The 22751-nt window shown below is 44.5% G+C and overlaps 2 protein-coding genes across 2 annotated transcripts; both read left to right on the forward strand.

The window, feature by feature from the left end:
• Nucleotides 1-1705: 1705 nt before the first annotated feature.
• Nucleotides 1706-2611, forward strand: LOC120645995. Its single transcript, XM_039922692.1, has one exon. It carries the CDS (start codon nt 1706-1708, stop codon nt 2609-2611), a length of 906 nt encoding a protein of 301 aa, XP_039778626.1.
• An 11922-nt stretch (nt 2612-14533) lies between these two features.
• On the forward strand, nt 14534-15928 carry LOC120645996. Its single transcript, XM_039922693.1, has one exon. It carries the CDS (start codon nt 14534-14536, stop codon nt 15926-15928), a length of 1395 nt encoding a protein of 464 aa, XP_039778627.1.
• Nucleotides 15929-22751: the final 6823 nt, after the last annotated feature.

Here is a 22751-nt window from a genome sequence, read left to right on the forward strand (position 1 = left end):
AATCATTATATGATTGAGCTGTAGTAAAAATTTTATGATTATTAGATCATGTATGACTGAGTTATAGATTTATCTAGGTTTATCTATAGATTTGTCTAGATTTTTCTATAGATTTATCTAGTTTATATAGATAAATCTATAGATCAGTCAAACATGATCTAATAATCATAAAAATTTTACTACAGCTCAATCATATAATGATTAGCTCACCATAAAAATTTCACCATAATGGGACGACGAAAACAGTAGCTATAAATTAATTATAGAAAAGTATATATCTAAAGTTACAGTAAAAAAAATTATACTAAAGTATACCATATAATATATTCAATGCGTATATCTACTCATGTGGAGTCCAACAAAATTGGATTTTCTATTTTATGATTTTTTTGTGATTTACTATGATTTTTTAAAGATTCAACTGAAATTTTTTTAAAAAAGGAAAAAACAAAACTACGGTTACTGTAGCAAACAGTTTTCAAAACCGCTCGAGGGAGGTAAAATGCACGGTTTGAAAAGTTGAGGGAGGTGAAATTCCCGGTTTTATAGTTGTAGGAGGAAAACTAAACTTTGGTGATAGTTGGAGGAGGTAAAATAGACTTTTGCCTATAATATATTCGCTGCGTATATCTACTCGTGTGGAGTCCAACAAAATTGGATTTTCTATTTTATGATTTTTTTGTGATTTACTATGATTTTTCAAAGATTCAACTGAAATTTTTTTTAAAAAAAAGACAAAACTATGGTTACTGTAGCAACAGTCTTCAAAACCGCTCGAGGTAGGTAAAATGCACGGTTTGAAAAGTTGAGAGAGGTGAAATACCCGGTTTTATAGTTGTAGGAGGAAAACTAAACTTTGGTGATAGTTGGAGGAGGTAAAATAGAGTTTGGCCTTACATTTATCCCTCACGCACGCAACTCCTCACGCGCACGGCATAACACATGGGCCGTCAAACCCAGACTCCTCCTTGTACCCTGCTGTTGGGCCGGCGTGCTCTGGACCCTCGACGCGGCCCAACTGCAGCATTGGTGTCTTCATGTACTTCTCCTTGATCAGCACCATGGTTGCTGACAAGGGATATTTACACGACCTCATAAATAGATGCTTGATCCAGATGGTGGAGTTAGACTATGGATGCTTACATGATCTCATAAATAGACGCATGATCCAGGCGGATGAGTCGGAATATGACACCCTATTTTATGTTCCTACATATGGTTGCTGTGTTCATGATATGGTTCTTGATCTCATCCGTTCCTTGTCACGTGAAGAAAACTTTGTCACTATATCAGACAATCGTAAGGGCCTTACATTGTCAGGAAATAATGCGCGAAGGTTGGCCCTCCATCTCCATGATACAACCATGAAGTATACACATAAGGATAATCATATGGACATACCACAAGTGAGGTCAATTATTGCCTGTTGGTGTGATATCCAAGACAGGGTCCTGATTTCTTACGTGTGCTAGCTCTAGAGCATTGCAGACATAAGGAAGGCCGGTACCATCTCGAGCACCTTGGGAAGTTACTTCATCTCAGGTATCTTGGGCTAAGACATACACCTATCCTTGAGCTCCCTGAAGACATAGGGCGCCTGAAGTTTCTCCAGACACTAGACTTGGATGGAACTGGCATAGAAGAATTGCCGTCGAGCGTCGGCCTGCTAACACAGCTGATATGCCTATGCGCTCGGGAGACGAGAATGCCAAACGGGATAATAGAGAAACTGACATCCTTAGAGCAGTTGCAGATAAAACCTGTGGACGTTGACAAGTCCAGGGATCCATTTGTGAAGGAGCTGGGCAATCTGAGTGAGCTCAGGGTGCTCAGGATCAATAACAATGAACCGAATGTTGAGGAGAGCATGTGGCAATCAGATCTGTTGCAATCTGTAGGCAACCTCCACAAGCTGCAAATCCTAATACTGGACGGTTGGTTCATTAGACCTGAACAGCAATTGGATAAAGATGCATGGGATGCAGCAGTGCTCCCACGGCATCTCCGGCATTTGATTCTGCCAAGTGTGTGGTTTTATAGGATGCCATCTTGCATCAAGGCATCAAATCTCCCCTCCCTTTCCCACTTGTTCCTGAATGTGTATGATATGGATGAGGAGGGTCTGAGAATATTGGGTGGATTGCAAGAGCTCCGTTACCTCTACCTGACAACGCCATCCACGGTAACGCTAACCAACATTGTCGCTGATCGCTGCTTCCAGAAGTTGAGATCATGCTTGTTTGATAATTCAACTATCCACATTGAACTCCATGAGGATACAAGCAGCGTTTCATTGCGTATCTGGAATGGAAGTGATGATGTGACCTTATCTTCTGGATCTAAAAAGGATGGTTTCAGAGTAGCAGCACCGGCTGTTATGCCAAACCTTGAAGTGCTGGATTTTAAGGTCCAGGTGAGGGGCTTAATGCATAACAATAGGATCTGTGACAATCTCGGTCTGGAGCACCTCACTTGGCTTAAGAAAGTTAAAGTTCGTCTATGGTGTGATGGTTCCTTTGCTGATGATGTGGAGAAGGAGAAGGCTGCGCTGAGACACGCAGTTGAAGAACATCCCAACCAGCCCACACTCGAAATCCACTTTATGGAATGAAGATAGAATTAAGAGATGTGTATCTGCTCACATGGATTCGTGATAATTTCCTTGAATTTAATTATCCTCTAATCAGTTGTACTAACCAAGTTTCCAATTCCTTGATTGCGCGGTAACGATATAGCCACCGAAGAACAAGAGGAGGAGGAGGTCTCACCCACGGCCGATGATGCTGCTGAGGAAGAGGAGGCAACCAAAACTAGCTATTGAATTTAATTTGATCCATCTATGGAGTCATCTATGTGCACGTAATTTTAGCCCTTCTCGCGATCTCGGAGTGGTCTTAGTATGATTATTATATCAGCTTAATGTGATTGACTAAGATTAATAAATAAAGGGAAAAGTCTGTTTTTCAACCCTGAACTATCACGCTAGTCCGATTTTGGCCCTTGAACTACGAAACCGGACATCCTACACCTCCAACTAACGAAACCGTTTGAAAAACAACCCTGACTCAGCCAAAGGCGGTTTTGCTACAGTAAAATTTCCGAATTTCTGGAATTTCACACCTCTCTCAATTAAATAATAAAGAAAGCATAGTTAATATTGTCTAAAAATCATGATATTTTTTTGGGAGGTAGATCAAAAGACAAGGAATCTATTTTGGCTAGATGTGCTACAATAGACATAAAGGAATTTGAATTATAAAATTTTAAAAATAGGTAGAATTCAAAATTCCTTGAATTTTTAGGTCAGCTAAACCTATGATAAAAATGAATTAAAAATATGATAATTCATAATTTTTTATTTAGTTTAGTTAGGTACTTTTTATTGGCCCAAGTTCTATAGAATATTCATAAATTAAAATTTGAGGAATCAAATTTGATTCAAATTTGAGCATTGCGAAGGAATTCAAAAACTTTCATAAAAACTTGGGCCAATAAAAAATACCTTATTAAACTAAATAAAAAATTATGAATTATCATATTTTTATTTCATTTTTATCAAAGGTTTAGCTAACCCAAAAATTCAAGGAATTTTGAATTCTACCCATTTTTAAAATTTTATAATTCAAATTTCATTATGTTTAATGTATCACATCTAGCCAAAATAAATTTCTTGTCTTTTTATCTACCTCCCAAAAAAATATCATGATTTTTAGACAATATTAATTATGCTTTCTTTATTATTTAATTGAGAGGTGTGAAATTCCAGAAATTCGGAAATGTTACTGTAGCAAAACCGCCCTCAAAACAACTTGCTACAGTGATCGAGGGGTGATTCGGACGGTTTTGCCAGTTCGAGGGCCTATGTTACCCGGTTTCGTAGTTGGAGGTTGAAAAACGGACTTTTTGACTAGTTCGAGGTTGTAAAATAGACTTATTCCATAAATAAATGTGTATGACGCATGCAGCGTAATCACTGGTTTTTGGTTAATCGCTTGGCAGGCTTTTCGAACAGGCACGGCTTGCTCTGTTTTAGCATGCACATAACCTTGCTGCAGAGGCAACTCAGGGTAGTTCGTCAGAAATGGGCTGTGTTAACCATAACCTTGTCTGAAATTCGTGCCACCAGTACTGCATTCTGTGTGATGGTCCAGCAGAGTAGTCAAAGCATTACCATGAATCTGAAGTTCGGAACTCTAGCTAGCTCGCTTCAGGCCCCGTTTAGTTCCCAAAATTTTTTCCACACTATCCGTCACATCGAATATTCGGACACATGTATTGAGCATTAAATGCAGTTGAAAAAATAACTAATTATCAGTCTAACTGATTAGGACGAGATGAATCTTTTAAACCTAATTAGTTCATGATTGAATATTATTTGTCAAGTAACAACAAAATGTACTATAGTACCAAAACCAACAACTTTTCATTGTTCAACTGGCCCGTAATTCTAACTCTAGCAGTTGAGAACTTCAGGCTTCTGGCACTACATACAGTTCAGCCGACGAGAGCTTCATTGTTCACATCATGTCCTTGCTTCTCCTCATTCTCGTCTCTTCCTAGTTGTGCCAAATCCTCTAAAGCCACCCGGCGCCGTCTCCCATCTTGCCCCGTAGTGCCGCTCCCCGTCATCGTCAACGCTCCCGCACCGCGCGCCGCTCGTGATGGTCCGGCGGGGCGGCCGTCGCGGTCGTCGGCTACTCCCCTGCCGCGGCCCGCGATGGCGAGGTGCTCGGGACGCACAACATCAGCATCACGGCCTCGTGGACCGGCCACGCCGCCAACTCGGTCTTCGTCCTCCCGCCGCGCCGCGCGGAGCACCTGCTGTCGGGCTGCACGGCCTGCGCCCGGCGGTGCGGACCGCCGCCCTCGAGGTGAGCCATTGTGCGGACCGACAGCACAACATCAGCATCACGCCCTCGAGGACCGCCGCCAATGGGTCCTCCGGCTTTGACGCTGGCGCGCTGCGCGAGCTGCACGGCATTGTGCGGGAGGCGGCCCTCCTGGCCCTGAAACCCAACGTCTCCAACTTCTTCCCAATTGGCGTCGTGCGTGATGCTCGACATGTCCGACCAAGGCGAGGTCGATGCGGTGGTGATCAACAGGGACACTGAGAGCATTTCTCACAGTATGACTGCTTACTGATACGATGAACACAATTTTCTTACTATTATTAATTGGAGTCTCATTTGAAGCCTCCACGTGAAGCCATCAAGAATTCTAGATAGAAATTCTAAAAATTAAGAGAACTCAAAGAAATCCTCATGTGAAGCCACCTAGAATCCTAGTTAGACATCCTAGAAAATAAGAGAAATAAAAAATTCTTTAAAAAACGAAAACATCTAGCCGTCAATCTACATCATGTAATTATAATAGCCTTTGGATCCAAACACATCCACATATACCAGTACTCATAGATCACATTTCGGCTGGATTTCTGAAAATCATAGGCGTCACATTTTTTGGCCCAGGTGGCCAATGACTTTTTTGCCCGAGTGCATGGGTGGTAGTCTAGTCTTAGGATTGACAGTTATTAATGTGCTTGGCTTCTATCAAAAACTTTTTTGTATGGTTCTATGTCATTATGGCAGAGGCCGGGAACATTTCAAGGCGATATATCACCTCGGTGTATCAAACTTGAAATTAATAAAGTCTCTCTTTTCTTAAAAAAAAAGATCGTACCAATCGTACCATCATGAGGCGTGGCGGCACATATGAAGTTGTACAGGTTGGTGACCCGTCCATCAGGTCAGATGCAGGCACCTGAGTTGAACGAAGAAAGCAAGGCTCCTCCATCAGGTCATACCAGATGCAGGCACCTGAGTTGAACGAAGAAAGCAAAGCTCCTCAACTAACGGATGATTTAATATCGACTGATTTTTTAGATCTCATCGTTATTTGAATCCTACAGAATCTCTATCTCCAAGGGTAATCTCAATCTCCATGGCTCGATAGTTAATTCAACTAAAAAACATATAAGGAGAGTTCCAAAACCAGATCACGTATTCAAGTACAAGCACACCACTGGCCATCTGCTGGCAGGAACATACGCCGGCCGTTCTAACATCGCTTCGATCAACGCAGAGGTAAGGATGTTGAATCAATACAGAACGAAAGACTTATGCAATTAGTTTAGTGTCAACTAATGTCTCTTGCAGTTTTAGATCTGTTTCATCATCTCAAGATAAAAAGTAAACAACATTTATGCGGCTAGGGTATCTACTCTATGTATAGAAAATAGTTCAATTTTACATTCCTTTTGAATCTATCTCGCAAGATCGTCATTCCTTTCGAAATGGTTGTAGTCCCATATTTCTATATATGATAACTTTTGTATAGAAAAATAGCTGAATTTAATCCATCACCACTTTGCTGAGTAGAACAAGTTGCGATGGTGAGCAAATCCTTAAGTGAAATTAGAACAGGAAAAGAATTGTAGAAAATCAAGGCAAGGGTAACCAGAGTATGGAATGCAATATTGCGTAGTGGAGAACAATTAGGTCTTGACATGATCCTTATTCATCAGCTGGTACAATAGTATGTCACTATTATTGCAATTTTTGAGATTATTTTTAGTTTATACAAATTCTTAATGATGATGATAAATCAGGGAACCATGATGCACAGAGTTATCAATAAGGCTCATATGGAAAATTTCAAACAACTAATTGAGGAAGGTAATGTGCACATCACTGCAAATATCAGAGTCATACCTGAAGCACAGAAATATCGGCCAGTGGAAAATGATAAGATACTCAACTTCATGCGGACAACTAACTCTAAAAGAGATCAAAGATACAGAAGATATCCCAAAGTACAGTTTCAAGTTCATCGACAGTGATATGCTTTCTCGAAGAATAAATGTGGACATGTATCTCTCAGGTAACATCACTGACTTTAAAAACAATCTAATGTCAAAGTCACCAACAAATGCTAACCTGTGCGGTAGCACGGGTTGATGGACTAGTAAGGCTCTAATGCAACGGTGAACTTGCGTCCCAATTGAATGCTTTTAAAAAAATACTGTAGTCAAGAAAACAAAGAACATAAGGGGCATGTTGCCGTGTAATACAATAGTTCCGAGGATAGAATACTACACTACGTAAGAAATGGCCTATAGTGACGCGCATAAAGGTGATCTGCAGTTGTTGCCCGTCACCCCACAAGTAGAGGTGACGGGCTTTATATTTGCGCGTCACCTCGGACTAGTTTGAGGCCTCGCGAGACCTCGCCAGAAACATGGCCCGTCACCTTTCAGAGAGGATAGGTGACAGGTCTTAGCAAAGCCCGTCACCTAGAGTTGAAGTGACGGGCTACATTTCTGGCCCGTCACCTACATTACTTTCAAAGGTGATGGGTCAAGACTGAAGCAGCGAAGGTGACGGCCTTTACTTTGCGCGTCACCGAGTCTTGTGATGCGCTTAACCTATGCTACTTGAAAGCTAATGCATCACGCGTCTAGTTTGTCACCTATGTGTATGCCTTATCCCACGAACTTATTAGCCATTTTTTGTCGAACAACTAAAATGTCACCGCAGTTCTAACAAAATGATGAAAATTGCGAGGTAACAATGCTGAGAATAACGCGAGATAAGAAAAATGTGAAAATTGCGAGATTATTACGAGATAACAAGCAGGCAGAAGTTCATAAATATATATATATATATATATATATATATATATATATATATATATATATGAAAAATACATTCTACACCTGCTTGTAGCTACACCCATCTCAAATGTGACCCGAGAAATAACCTGCGGTGCCTAGCTTCTCTTTTAGCGTCATCGGTACCAGACCATCCTATTTTAGCGTCCCCGTCCCCAGATCCATTCCGTCCTCGTTTGTAGGACGCAGCAAACCAATCGGCAGGTGACGGCGGCATGACGACGGACGACCACGTACGAGGTGCTGCTTCTAGCAGAAATTGACGAGGTAGGAAGAATGGCAGGGGCAGCACGGCGACCTCGAGCTGATGCTTCTAGCAGAAATTGACTAGGTACGCATCAGTACGTGTGAATTGAATCTTTATCGCTCTCGCTAGTGCTCAATATATACATCTGCATATTCATGTGTTTTTAGGCTGGGCGAAATGGGATCATGGGAGCGGCAACATGAAACGAACATGACACTATTTATGTCATTTCGAGTGATTTTGGTGATCGAATGACAACACAACACTTAGACTAATATGATTGTTAACATGACCATTCTCAGACTTTTAGGTTCAAGTGATGACAAAGAGAAAGAGAAGATAGGCGTAACAAGGCCCGAAGGGCCACCCCTCTTTGGATCAGGAGCACCGGAAGAACCGATGCCTAAGCATCGGTGCATCCGACGCTTGTCGTAAGAACTGACGCTATGATGTTTGGTGCAGGAGGGAATCGAAACCAAGTCAGCCTATAGGCACCGGTTGAACCGACGGTCCAAGAAAGGGCATCAGTGCATTGGGCGTACTGTGTACCAGAGACGATGTCAAGTGCCCAGAAGAAGTTTCTTCAGCACCGGTTCAACCGACGGTGCATCGGAGTATTGCGTCGGTGCATTGACATCAGCAGAACAGAAGAAGGCTGTGAGTGACCGGTTTAACCGACGGGCAAGCATCGGTTCAACCGGTGGTCACTGTGTCAGCAGTCAGAAGTTCAACGGCTACTTCGTGTCTTCGAGTGACCGGATGAACCGACGCTACCCCTGCCAGAGGCATCGGTTCATCCGATGATACGCAGTTTTTCTGCTGATCGTTGGAGCAACGGCTACAAGACTTGGTGGCCTATATATACGCCTCACCCCGGCTATTTGAAGCTTGCTGGAATAGCTGGACATCCCACACACACCCAAGAACATCTCCAAGCCATACAAAATCATTAAGATCATAACCTTAGCCCTTAGCACACTTTGAGAGTGTTGTGTAAAGGATTAGCTCTTAGTGAGTGAGATTGCAAGGCTTCGAGCCTTTGTGATGTGGTTCATTAGCGAACCAAAACAAGAGCGTGGTGCGCCGGCACCTTGGAGCGTGAAGCTCGCCGGCAACGTCATCGATCCTCCGGTTTGGTGTGGAGCGGCGACGACATCTTTGTGCGGGGGACGTGGAGACCCCCATCCTTTGTGGAGAAGCTCCTTAGTGGAACCTGGGGCCAAGGTGACCGTGATTGTGTTCACGGAAGAGACTTGGTGGCCGAGTAGCAATACTCTTAGTGAGTGCTACAACAACGTGGATGTAGGTGTGCCTTTGTGGCTAACCGAACCACGGGATAAACACCAGCGTCAAGAGTTTGGTATCTCATATCCCGCTCATTAAGCTTCCGTATTTCATACTAGCAATTTGTGTGCCTTTACTTTCATAGAATAGTTTCTTAATAGGAAAGACTATAGGTTGCTAAACTCTTTTGGGAGAGGGGTTTTCACACTAGAACTACCTAGTTGCACTTCTAGATAGCATGTATTAGTTTAAGTTTTGTGCAAACTAGTTGGAGCCATATGTCTAAGTTTTTATTAGTGCCTAATTCACTCCCTCCCACTCTTAGACTAGAGCACCCGATCACTTTCACAGCAGATTTGTTCTTGGCTTGTTGCCTGTCCGTATTTGTCCTGAGTCTGCATTGAGGAACCAATTGCCAGGCGATGGGCGCAAATACCTGATTCCGTCATGCTCCCCTCCGGCAGTTCCTGTCCTTGCGATGGATTGATCGACATGGCAGCTGCCAAATTGCGTGGCGACGATAGCAACCTTCAGGGGGTTCATCATCATCGTTGATTAATTTGTAGTGATCTTGCATTGTTTTTTCCTTTTCTTTGTAGCACTCTGCTTCGATATGGAAGGCAGTGATACTGCAATGACTCAAGTGAGGCCAGCAATCAACCTTGTTAGTAGGCACTTGATGGCCTCCCCGGTTTCTGCATTGCTATCAGGCGTAGCTCCCCAGCCTTCCGCCGGCTCGGATTCAGCACCTGAGGGTGTATATATCTCTTGGTACATCTTTGTTGAATGAAAAAAATGATGTACTAAGAAATAAGATGGTGTTAAAATCCGTGAAAAAATTACTAGATGTACATAATACTGAATAGCAGGAGAAATTAGTATAAATTACATAAAAATTGAATAAGCTCGTCGATTTTCTCTGGGTACAGATGGAGGGTAACAACTCAGATGATGATCTTGCAGAAAACAGGATTACTAAATGTGCATTACTGGATTACTGAATCAATGTGTCTGCTGAAAAATATTTATTACTGAGCCTCTATTCCTAAATCCAACAGAAACTAATTGCGAACGGAAAAACTAGCCAGCATGGATCTGCATATAAAAAAATTCTGAAAATTTGATCTCCCTGGATGACAACTCAGAAGATGATCATGAAAAACCAGGATTACTGAATGTGCATTACTGAATCTCTATTTCTAAATCCAAACACAGGTCTACTAAATTTTTTATTATTGAGTCTCTATTTCTAAATCCAAATATAGGAATTGATTGCGAACAAAAAAATACAGCCTGAATGGTTCTACGTATAAAAATTCTGAAAATTTGGATCTCCTGATTACTAAATCCAAACATGTACACAAAAGAAAAATAATGAATCTCCTGATTATTGAATCCAGACATGTACACAAAAGAAAAATATTGAATCTCCCTAATTACTGAATCCAGACATATACACAAAGAGAATACTTAAATCTAGAAATGTACACAAAAGAAAATACAAAATATTTGATCTCCCGATTACTGAATCCAAGCATGTACATGGTGCACACAAATGAGTCACAAGGAATTGCTGGAAAAAAGTACATAATAATGAATAGCTGGTTCTCTGGATTACGGAATCCAAGTGTATACATATAGTTGGGTGTGCGAGTGACTACACAAATGTGCACATATTAGTCGCGATTGACTATCTCATGCACCCGCCAAAAACCGAAAGTCCACAAAAAAATACACGAAGCATCTTTTTCATCAGTTGGAACCCTCTCCCTTGTAAAGTTCAGTATTATGTCTGTCGTGTGGATGAGGCGAAAAGAGTCCTAAGGGGAGAAAACCTGTATGAAAAATTACCGGAAGAAAATGCAACCTACTAGTAATCCTAATAATAATACTGTATGAAAAAATACTGAACATTTAGAAGGTACACTATTGTTGATAGCAAAAAAATACTTAACATCGGGAAGATACATCCCACACAGCCTCCAAAACACAAAAAAGTCTAAAAAAACACATGGATCATCTTTCTCTTCACTTGGAATCCTCTCCCTTGTGAAGTTCCGTACTATCATTGTCGTATGCATGAGGCCATGAGTCAGCAAAAAGGGGTGCCATGCCCATATGAACCTGCCACCGGTAAAAACTTTGAATAAGATCTTTGAGAAAAACACAACGAGAATAACTTAAAAAAATGCTACAAAGTATTACTGGGTCATAGAGAGTTACTGAAAATACACAAAGTATTGAGGGGCATTTGTAAGTATTACTGGATTACTGGAGACATATCGTAAGCGAGGGCGCTAGGATGAACCCATATTCGGAAGAATTAGGGATTAGTTCTTTATCGTCAAGCATCCAAAAATAACAAAAAGAAAAATACTGGGCTATCTCAAAACCTAACGAATTACTGATGCACCTAAGGTATCGAGGGATTACTGATATGTGTAAGTATTACTGGATTATTGGAGACATACCATAAGCGAGGGCGGTAGGACGACCCCATATCCGGCAGAATTGGGGTTTAGTTCTTTGTCACCATGCACGGTATTAAAAAATAATACCGGTCTGTTTACTAAACCTAAAAAATTACTAATACTAAATCCTAGAATTGGGGTTCAGTTCGTTGTTTGCTTAACCACTAGATTGATGGGATCAACGTGTCTCCATTTCCAATATACCCCGAGAAAACCTAGAACATATATATTGGTCAAAAATTGCGCAGATGATTCAATAATTAGCCTATTCAAAACTATGTTGAGTATCTGGCTCTAGATGATTCATGAGATGATTGGGCTCAATAGTTTGTTTAGTTGCAATAATTTTAGTTTCTGAGCTCTATTTCAATCTCATGTAGTTCGATAGTCTAGTATTTCATTACTGAACTACTAAACTACCTACTCGGTTCAGACCACCAGTGCTCATGAATTAAAAAAAATACTAGTCTAACCACTAAACCTGCGGAAAAAGAACAATTGTGCTTGAAATAACAAATTACTGAACTAAAAATACTAATAAAACTACTAGACTAACTACTCGGTTCAGATCATCAATGCTCAATAATAAAAAAAATACTGGACTAACTACTAAACCTAACAAATTACTGATACTAAATCCTTACAAAACTACTAGCCTAAAAACTAAATTTAGAGCATCAACATTCAGCCATCCAGATCAGTATCCACTCTAGATGATTCAGTAATTAGCCTTTTAAAATTATGTTAATTTGAGTTACTGAATATAAAATTGGCCGAGCTTAGTATTTTTTTAGTTGCAGTAGTTACGGAGCTCTATTCAATCTTATATAGTTCGGTGGTCTAGTATTTCGTTGTTTGATCCAGTAGTTCAGTAATAACTCCTGAACTACTAGACTAACTACTAGGTCCAGATCATCAGCACTAGGCAATCCAAAAAAAAGGTACTGACTATCTCAGAAACTAACAAATTACGCATACTAAAATCCTAATAAATTAAAAAACTAATGGCTGAACTAGCCAACATTCAGTGCGGTTTAGAGCATCAAAACATTCAGTAATCGCTGACAAAATGTGCATCCTGCCCAATGCCGATCCAAGCTGAATGTTCAGTAACCAACTAACCATTGGATGGGAACACACCTTGCAAAATCCAGTCCATGGCGTGCATCTGGATGCAGATATCAAAGCTGCTGGCATGCAGCCTCACGCATCCTGCTCCACGCCAGCACCTCCTCGTCGGGGGTCATGCACGGGAAGGGGCATGGGCAGGATGACCGCGCCCATCACGCAGCCTGTGGCCGCCGCTCTTCATTGCCGGCGCTGCACCCCGGCCGCTCGAGGATGTCGATGAGCCGCCTCCGTGCCCCGCCGCTCGCAGCCTTCGCGCCATGCTTCTCGATGCCGCCGCAGCCTCCGTGCCCACTAGCTGCCTCCGCACCATGCCGCTCGATGCCGCCGCAGCCGCTGCGCCCACGGGGCCGCCGTGCTTTCGCCGCTCAAGGGCGCCGCACTCCCTCCTGCTCGGGGCTGCTGCTCTTCCGCCGCTCGCGTCGCCGCGGTGATTTGGATCTAGGTGGGGTGGGTCGGAGGGGAGACGAGACGAGGGGGCAATTGGAGCGGGGGTGGGCTAAACTGGGCCGGGCGGGTTTGGATGGGTCTGGTGCGGGATGGCGGCCGGGTGGGTTGGTTGGCCGGTTGGGTCCGTTGGGTGCTGGGTGTAGAATGCTATTCTACACCTAAGGTGTAGATTAGCACAATATATATATATATATATATATATATATATATATATATATATATATATCTCTAAAGGGAGCTACATACAAACTACGATATACATAGTTATGGTAGCCCCCTCGTAACTTCTGCCACCATGAAGATGGCGTAGACGTATCCGGCGACGCTCGGCACGAGTGGCGCGTTCACCGGAGGTCTCCCAAGGCGGCGGAGGGTCTCGTTCATCGAGTTGAACGAGTCCCTCAGGACACCGATTGCCCAGGTGTCGCCTGGGCCGAAGGGGTGGGGATTGAAGACGTCCTCCACCGGAGCTGGGGCTGGCGCAGGAGGTGATGGAGGACGAAGGCAACGGCGACGAGGGGAGGAGGGGGAGGAAGACGGCGACGGCAGCGGCGGGAGGGAGAGCCCGAACTCGACATCGCGACATGCGGCGGCAGCTGCGCGAGAGCAGTTGTGTGATGTGAGGCGATGGCAACCGTGGCGAGTGGAGAAGAAGAAGAGACCGGGAGGCAGCATTTATAGCGAGAGGCCGGAATGCGAAAGGACCGGCGGAATTCGAACGGGCGCGCGGTTGCGGAGAGGGCAGCGGGCAGCAGGTGCGATTCCCGAGAGAGAAAGATAGGAGATGGGCGGTACGTGGAGCCCGTCACCTGTAATCATTTTAAGGTGACGTGAGCTCTTTATCATAAGTGATGGACCACTATGACGTCCGTCACCTACGAACGTTGCCCGTCACCTGTAACCATTTCAAGGTGATGTGAGCTCTTTATCATAAGTGACGGTCTACAATGACGTCCATCACCTGTAAATGTTGCCCGTCGCAGTTGATCTTCACCTAGTATTTCCCCTCGATCAGCCGCCGGTCGTTGCGGCGCAGAGGCAGCGGGAGGCGGCAACGCATTTGGGCAATTTGGGAGTCGTGCAAGGTTAGTGCTCCAAATTATCCCGCTTGATCTCCTCATTCCCTCCTCCACGATCACCTCCTCCTCGATGTTCAATTAACTGTTAAAAAATCTTGTGTTTTGCAGATGTAGATGGAGGATAGAAGTTGGATGAGCCTTTCTAGCCATTGTTGTCCGCAGTACTTGAGGGTTGAAGTCTTTCATACAGATTGCGAGGGCCGACATGGAAGCGAGGTCTGAAACAACAATGTATTGTCGGTGCCTCAATTACGGAAATGATAAGAAATACTCTGATTTTGAAGTGGTTTATGCGCATTTGATCGTTCGTGGATTTGTACCAAATTACACTTGTTGGAATAAACATGGAGAGGAATGGCCTAATGAAAGGGGGGAATGGGTTGCCGATACCCAAGAAGGGTGCAGGGATGATGATCAAGATGGGCAAGGCAACTATGATCAAGAAGGGTGCAGGGATGACATCAATGAGGAGTGCATTTTGGAGTTCAGTGACCACCAGTTTGATGCCTTGGTCGACAATGTTGAGGAGATGATCCATAATGTCAGGGGAGAAGATGAGATGACTGAAACTGAGCTGCGTAAATATAAGCAATTTGTTGAAGATTCCAAAAAACCTCTTTATCCCCATTGTGAGAAGTACTCGAGGGTAACCGAGGATCTGAAGCTTCTGCAACTAAAGGCTGCTCATGGTTGGACAGATAAGAGTTTCAAAGCATTGCTTCTTCTCCTGAAAAATATGCTGCCAGAGGGGAAGTTGCTACCGGATACTGTGTACGAGGCCAAGCAGATTGTGTGTCCCGTGGGATTGAAAATTGAAAAAATTCATGCATGCTGGAATAATTGTGTCCTGTTTCGTGGAGAGAATGAAGATCTGGACAATTGCCCTGAATGTGGAATGTCGAGGTACAAGTGTCGAAAGGATGGTGGTGATGATGGAGAGGATAGCATGGATGAGAGGAAGAAGAAGGGGACTCCTAGGAAAGTTGCATGGTACTTTCCTCTGGTTTCCAGACTGCATCGGATGTTTGCAAACAAGAAGGAGGCGAAGTTGTTGCGTTGGCATGAGGAGGGACGTAATAAAGACGGAATGCTTCGTCACCCTGCAGATTGTGCTCAATGGCGACATTTTGACAACACCTATGGCTGGTTCGGTGATGATCCTAGGAATATTAGGTTTGCTCTGAGCACAGATGGAATGAATCCATATGGAAACATGAGTACATCACATAGCATGTGGCCTGTTCTATTGTCAATCATGAATCTCCCCCCATGGCTTTGCAATAAACGCAAGTATGTAATGCTGTCAACATTGGTCTCCGGACCGAATCAACCCGATGATAGAATTGATGTGTTCTTCCAGCCCCTCGTCGAAGATCTTCAGCTCCTTTGGGAAGGTGTGGAGGTTAGGGATGCTGTCGTCAATAAACACTTCACTTTGCATGCTATGCTGATGACCACCATCAGTGACAATCCGGCTCATCGTAATTTGTCCGGGCAGAGCAAAAGGAAGGGTCAAGGTTGCTCCCACTGCTTGTCAGAGACATGTTCCTTGAGGCTGAAGAACTCGAACAAATTTGCATATATGGGCCACAGAAGATGACTTTCGAAGAATAACCCATAACGAAGCATGGACAAACAGTTTGATGGTACAAGGGAGACAAGAAATCCTACACCACATTTCTCAGGGAGTGATGTGTACAAGCAGGTTAAGGATGTCAGAACAGTTCTCGGCATACGGAAATGTGGAGTTGATCATGAAGGTGATGATAATGGTCGTGATGAAGGGATCTGGAATAAGAAATCCATTCTATGGGAGTTAGAGTATTGGCACATCTTAGCAGTCCGCCATTCAATTGATACCATGCATTTAAAGAAAAACATTAGTAAGTGCAACTGCAATGTACAGCGGTCTGAATTTTCTTTCTGGAAGTGTAAGTGCAATTGCAATGTACAACAGTCTAAATTTGCTTTCTGGAAGTGTAAGTGCAACTGCAATGTATATCACTCTGAATTGCTTTCTGTAAGTTCAAGTGCAACTGCATTACCCATCACCTATCAGTCATAGGTGACGGGCGACATCTATGTGGCCCGTCACCCATTCATGAAAGGTGACGGGTCCAAAACATATGTCACACCTTGAAATTTTTGGATTTCAGGATGTGATTAAAATTAAAAAGTAATTCAACAATTTTTCTCAAAATTTTAAAATTTTCCCAACATTTATTTTCTTTACAGAGAATTTAGAACAGAAGAAAATGTATAATGGTTGTTTTCCAAAATTAAATAAGGCTGTTCTTCTGTGTTGCATTCATGCCGCACTGCATTGTTTTATTACTTGTTGTTCAACTCGAGTTTAAGTTCTCTTGAATTTAAATTTGAATTGAACTTGTTTGGAACTTTTACAAAAGAAAATGCAAACCCATCTCCTTTTCCCTTTTTCCTTTTGGCCCAGCCCAAGTCTCTTTCTCTTTCCCTCTCTTCTTTCCCGCAGCCCAAACCAGCCCAAACTTCCCCTCCCGCCGGCCCATCTAACTCTCCCGGCCCAGATCAGCGCCCCCTCTCTCACGGTCACCGCCAGGTGGACCCCACCAGTCAGGGGCGTCTCCTTCCCGTGGACGGCGCGGACTCGAGCCGGAGTCCGGCCGGGGCACGCCTCCTCGCGCACCTAGGCCCACACGCCAAGGCCCGAGCTCTCGCGCCCTATAAATAGCACCACGCGGCATCCTGGAAACCGCAACCCTAGCCACCTTTGCTCTCCTGCGCCGCGAAACCCTAGCCCGTCTTGCGCCCGCCATAGACGACCTTGGAGCTCGCCGCGCCGCCGTCTCGTTTCGCCTCTGCTTCAATCGAGCCACCTTTGAGTTTCCCAGCAAGGTAAGGAACCTCCCCGGCTCTTTCTCCTCCCTGGGTTACTGTTTCTTCGCACCTGCGCATGCTCGCCGGCGCAGCTCACCGCAAAGCGTCGCCGCGCGCCCCTACCCGGCCTCCATCTCGCGCACCCGACCCTCTAGATCGCTTCGTGGCCTCGCGCGCAAGCTTCTCGACCAAAGCCTGAGCCGAATCGAGTTCCGGAGTGCCAAAATGGCAACTCCGACGAACTACCGGCCGTGCGCCGCCGCTCGCCGGCACAGCGCCGCCGCCCCTCCGCCCCCTTTGCCCTAGATCGTTGGATCTCGACCCAGCGGACCAGATCTGATCCGAACCATAGCCGTCCGATCTGATCTCAACGGCCCAGATCTAATCCAGCCGAGTCAAACCGTAGGCACTGGTCAACCTTGGCTACTTTTGTAAAAAGGCCCCTATGGTTTTCTAAAATCAACCCGCAGTCCACCTAGTTCAAAAGAAATTACGAAATAGCCCTTAGTTTTATGTTTTAGCCCCTGAGCTTTTGTAAAATAGAACCCGCCATCCAAAGCTTTAGTTTTTGTTTTCTAGCCCCTGTAGTTTAGGTTTAATCTCGTTTTAGTCCCTGGTTTCTTTAGATCTAGCCCCTGAAAGCTTTGTTTCTTCACAAATAAGCCCCTGAAACCTTGTTTTAGCCATATCTTTCACGTTTTAACTCCGTTTTCATCGATTCTCGCGCTCACGTGATCCTTGCAACGTGTGCGATAGCTTTATGACCTTGTTATCCTCTGTGAGCATACTTTAATGTGCCTCACAAATCCTTTTTGCTAGCACTTCATGTCCATAGTTAATCACAACTAGATCCCTAAAGCACTGTTTAACCCATAGAATCGCCGTTTTAGCTCCGTTTTTCGTGTTTCTTGCTCTCTTGTGACCGTAGCAGCGAGATCTATCTGTTAGTATGCTCTTTTAAAGCCTTTCTTTTGTTTTGGTGTATTGTTCTTAGCTGTATCTTTTTGTTTTCTTTGTATGTTTGCCCGATGATTGTTCGAGTAGAAGAATCGCATTTCGAAGATTGAAGATCAAGATATCCAAGTGAGCAAAAGCTGAAGAGCAGTAAGAGTAGCTTTTTGTTGGAGAAAGGCAAGTGACCCTAACCATCTTTCTGTCTATGCTTATTTACAAGAATATTTGATTTAATTGGAACATGGAGAACCACACAAGAAAACCGTACAACCACAATACTAATGGGCTCTGATCTTGGCTGAGTAATTAGATGAACTATATGTTGTGTTGGGGTTGTTCCGCTTGGTGGTTATGATTTTGTGTTGTGGAGCGGGTGAAGGAAGCTGTGTCTTCTGAGGGACCGCACGGCAGGGACCAACACATACATATAGGGATTCTTTGTAAAGGTCTCGTAGCGTCCCTATGCAATCACACCTCGGAAGTGTGGTATTGTGCCTAGCTAGCACATTGCGTGGTTGGGTTTAAAGTTCTTCGGAACTTTTACGCGAATTGTGGTGAAAGTGTACAACCTCTGCAGAGTTAAAACTAACCGGTTAGCCGTGCTCACTGTCAAGAGCGGCTTGGACCCTCACATGATTAACAAACTTAAAGATGGATTTAAATCATTTTCTGGTTATTTCTTGTGGCCTTGCTGAGTACCAACCATAAGTGTACTCACCCTTGCTTACTACTGCTCAGAAGAAGGTGCATAAAGATTTTGAAGATGATGCTGAGTTATAGGCGTACGCAACCCCAGTCGATTGCCAGTGAAGTTTGGAGCCTTCGTTTCCAGGATAAGCTGTATAACTCTGATAGTCTTTTATTTGTTTTTGTTTCTCTTTTTCGTGATACTGTTACTGATTATTCACTTATAATGTCTCTATATGTATGAAACTTGATCCTGGCATACATATAGTTATGCATTCGGTTTCGTCCTTAAAACCGGGTGTGACAACATAGCCCGTCACCTAAGACGTAGATGATGGGCCACACTGGAAACAATCTTCAGGTGCTGCACTGTAAAGCTAATAGAAAGGTGATGGGCTACATTCCTCGCCCGTCACCTGGGTCAAGTCCCAACTGGACTTAAAGCCATCCCCCTTAGCCGTAGTTCTTTACGGCTCCCATTTCAAACCCTAGGTCGCGTCCACCTCCTCGCCTCCTCTGGTAGCGCCGCCCTCTTCGCCGTCGCGCAGGCCCACCTCCTCGCCTCCTCTGGTCCTTGCGCCACCCTCTTGGCCGTCGCGCATGCCCACCTCCTCGCCTCCTCCGGTCGAGCCACCCTCTTCGCCGTCGCGCCTCCTCGTCGCGGCCCCCGATGCCCGCCCGCCCTCGCCGAGGAGCCGACCACAGGTAAGATCCAGAGCTGGGCACGCCGTCACCCAAACAAGATCTAGAGCCCAGCCACCGCCAGCGGGCAAGATCCAGAGCCGGTCACGCCATCGCGCCCGTCGTCGTCTTCAGGCAATATTGTTCTTGCGATCATATATTTGCTTCGATTTTCTTGTATTTGCTGTCTATTTTTGCTATCCGAAACATCAGTCTGAATTGCTTAGATTTTCTATCTATTTTTGCAATTAGAGGCAAATGATGATATGGGAATAGTGAATATCTTATTGCCACCTTTGCCATACAAAACTGAGAGATTGAAAGATTCATACTTGCCATGAACAGGTCAGCCTCAAACGGCATGAAACAGATGCCATGTACACTCGCTGGTGTGTGACATCTGTTTCTGCCCTTTGAGGCTGAGCGCTTCATGGATTCTGGAGAGTGAATCAGTTATTGCCACCTCTGCCAAATAAAATTGAGAGATTGAGTTTTTTCCATGAACAGGTCAACCTCGAAAGGCATGAAGCATATGGCATATACACTTGCTGGAGTACTGTGGCATGTGCTTCTGCTTTTTGAGGCTGAGGTCTTCATGGATTCTTGAGAGTGATATCGGATTGGCAAATGGATAGTTAGTTAATCCAAACATATCTCTCCCACTTTTGATGCCTTTCTATGTTATATTTTTTATAGTTGACATGCAAGTGCTGCTGATCTTTTATGTCTAAGGTCATTTTTTATGTATTATTGGATCATTTTGGTTTTATTGAATCTTTCTGCAAATGATGATGTGGTAGATTTGCTGCCTATTTAATTGGATCATCATGCTTTAATTTGCTGCCTATTTTTGCAGGATCAGTGGAAGCAGCCATGTCGGAAACTGGATCCTTCGATTCAAATGCACAAGGTGACCAAGTGTTGAATCTTCAACAAGAAGTGTCTGCACAAATAGGTGCATGTAGCACGTCTCAGCGTAGGAAGCCAAGAGAACAAACCAAGTGGCCTAGTGACATCATCAAAGTCGCAGGCTTCGATAGTGAGGGGTTCCCAACAAATGATGATGGAATGAAACGCTTGCGACTGATATGTGGATTAATCACACGGCAAAGGGTTGGAATCAATGTCCACTTTGAGGATTTGAATGAGCCCGCACGGTAGGGCTTGTTCGATATCATGAAGCAATACTTGCAATTTCCTGAAGGCACATCAAAGGCAGAGATGAATCGTGTCAGAGGGGCGGCATGCAAGTCAATCGCCAAACTCCACAAGCGCTTCAAGTCTAGTATGGTACGGAATTTTGTCAATGAAGGTACAGAGCCCTTCGAGCTACACAAGCATTTGGATCGTCAAGACTAGGAGATGTTCGTGGAGACTGCCACCTCGAAGCAGTTCAAAGAGAAGAGTCAGCACTTCAAGAACCTTCGTGCCAGGATCACGGACAACCATCGCCTCGGTCTAGAGGGCTATGCTGGGAAAGAGAAGGGGAGGTGGGGCAAAGAGGACAAGGCAATGGAGGAGGCGGGGTCAGAGAACCCTTGGAAACAGTATCCTGGGCGATCAGCGCCATATTTAAGGGCCAGGGCTAGTCCAACACCATCCAGCGGGGAAATCACCTGGAGTAGCGACGGTACCAAGAGGCTAGCTGATCGGGTGATCGAGCTAAAGGATCATGAGAGCGGTGTAAGAGAACATGACATCCTCTCCACTGCCACTAATATGCCAGAGTACACTAGTCGCGTGCGTGGAGTCTCCAGTTCAAAGGGTTGGAAGAAAGCCTTCGGCAAAGAACATGAAGGCTTGTGGAAGAAAAAGAAACGGTCAACTGTTGTGGATCCCGACCGACTGAAACAGGAGATAAAGGATGACATATTTGCTACACTCAAGGCAGTGGGGATAGATGTTGATGCAGCATTATTAGCTGCAGCCCATGACAAGAGCAGTTGCGCCTCTAAGGAGGTGGAACAGCGAGTACCAGAAGAAGCAGCAGCAGCACCAGCCTTGCCTAACCCCCCCTCCCCCGGTCAGGGCAGCATGCCGAACCCGGACCACGAGAAATGAATGGATGCTATGCTTGATGAGCCGGACATAATTGACAGGCTCAATAATGTTCCAACTCCCTGCAACATTATAACTGGAAATTACTCAACTTTGTTGATTGAGCTAGCATAGGGGATTGTGCAACCCGAGGACAAGGAATGCCACACGGTGCCAGTGCAGGATGGGTATGTCATGGTCAAGCTTGATTTTGTCCACGAAAACGCCAAGGATGTCGCTCTGCCCATCCCGCTGCCAGAAGCCAACATTTTTATTTTGGCGTATGCTCGTACCATGCGGATCCAATGAAAGAAAAGTGGTATTCTCATCTCGCCCATTGGTCGGTCATCAACTAGTGGTGCCCAAAAGCGGCCACGCACCCCAACACCTGATCCTGAATATGTGAAGAAAGATGTCGCAGCATGCGTTGACCCTCCCCCCCCCAACCCCACCAAAGAAAAAGGAACCAGCCACCCCAAAGAAAAAGGGAAGGGGTAAGGCAGAACCCAAGGAACTAGCACAGAAAGCAATGGAATCAAAGGGTAAGGCGGCACCCAAGGAACCAGCAAAGAATGTATGGACTTCTGCTCACTCCAAGTTTGAGTTGGGCAAGCCAATGTTGTCAGAGCTGGATCTGGCCACTACAGGGGTGAATACCAAGGGACTCCACAACCACTACATCACCCATGCCATGGACAATGATAATACGGCAATTGTGGGTGAATTCAAGGCTGAGGACTTGCACAGTGGACCTGGTTTTTTCTCCGTTTCTTGGTCTGATCTGTACGACGTCTTCAACCTCGATGCCTTGGACATCTCCCTCATCCGTTGCTTGACACTGTAAGTATATATAGCACAAATGATTGTTCACTGTCATTCTTAATTACTTCATAATGCTAAACCCTATGTCAGCTTTTTGAAAACTAATGTATTTGTATGTAGGCAATTGGCCAGAGAATCAAAGGAATGTCAACTTGGTGTTGCGTTCATTGACCCCCAGGATTTCTCTTCCAGCGTGATCAATTCGGATCCGCAGCACGTACAGTCTGCCATCTTAACGGTCTTGAAGTCATCAACAGGTTGTGTGCTTGCCGCGCACGACACAGGCACCCACTATCTCCTAGTCGTCATCTGTCCAAAGTGGGGCAATAGTGTGGTACTTGGACTCCGTAAGACCACGCGGTGACGATGGCATCACTCTGGGACAA

Source organism: Panicum virgatum, chromosome 8K, assembly GCF_016808335.1.
Source record: "Panicum virgatum strain AP13 chromosome 8K, P.virgatum_v5, whole genome shotgun sequence".
Taxonomy (NCBI): domain Eukaryota; kingdom Viridiplantae; phylum Streptophyta; class Magnoliopsida; order Poales; family Poaceae; genus Panicum; species Panicum virgatum.

Excerpts from the sequence above, each read along its gene's own strand:
- LOC120645995 (XM_039922692.1), top strand. The coding sequence starts at position 1,706 with ATGCCAAACGGGATAATAGAGAAACTGACATCCTTAGAGCAGTTGCAG.
- LOC120645996 (XM_039922693.1), top strand. The coding sequence starts at position 14,534 with ATGGAAGCGAGGTCTGAAACAACAATGTATTGTCGGTGCCTCAATTAC.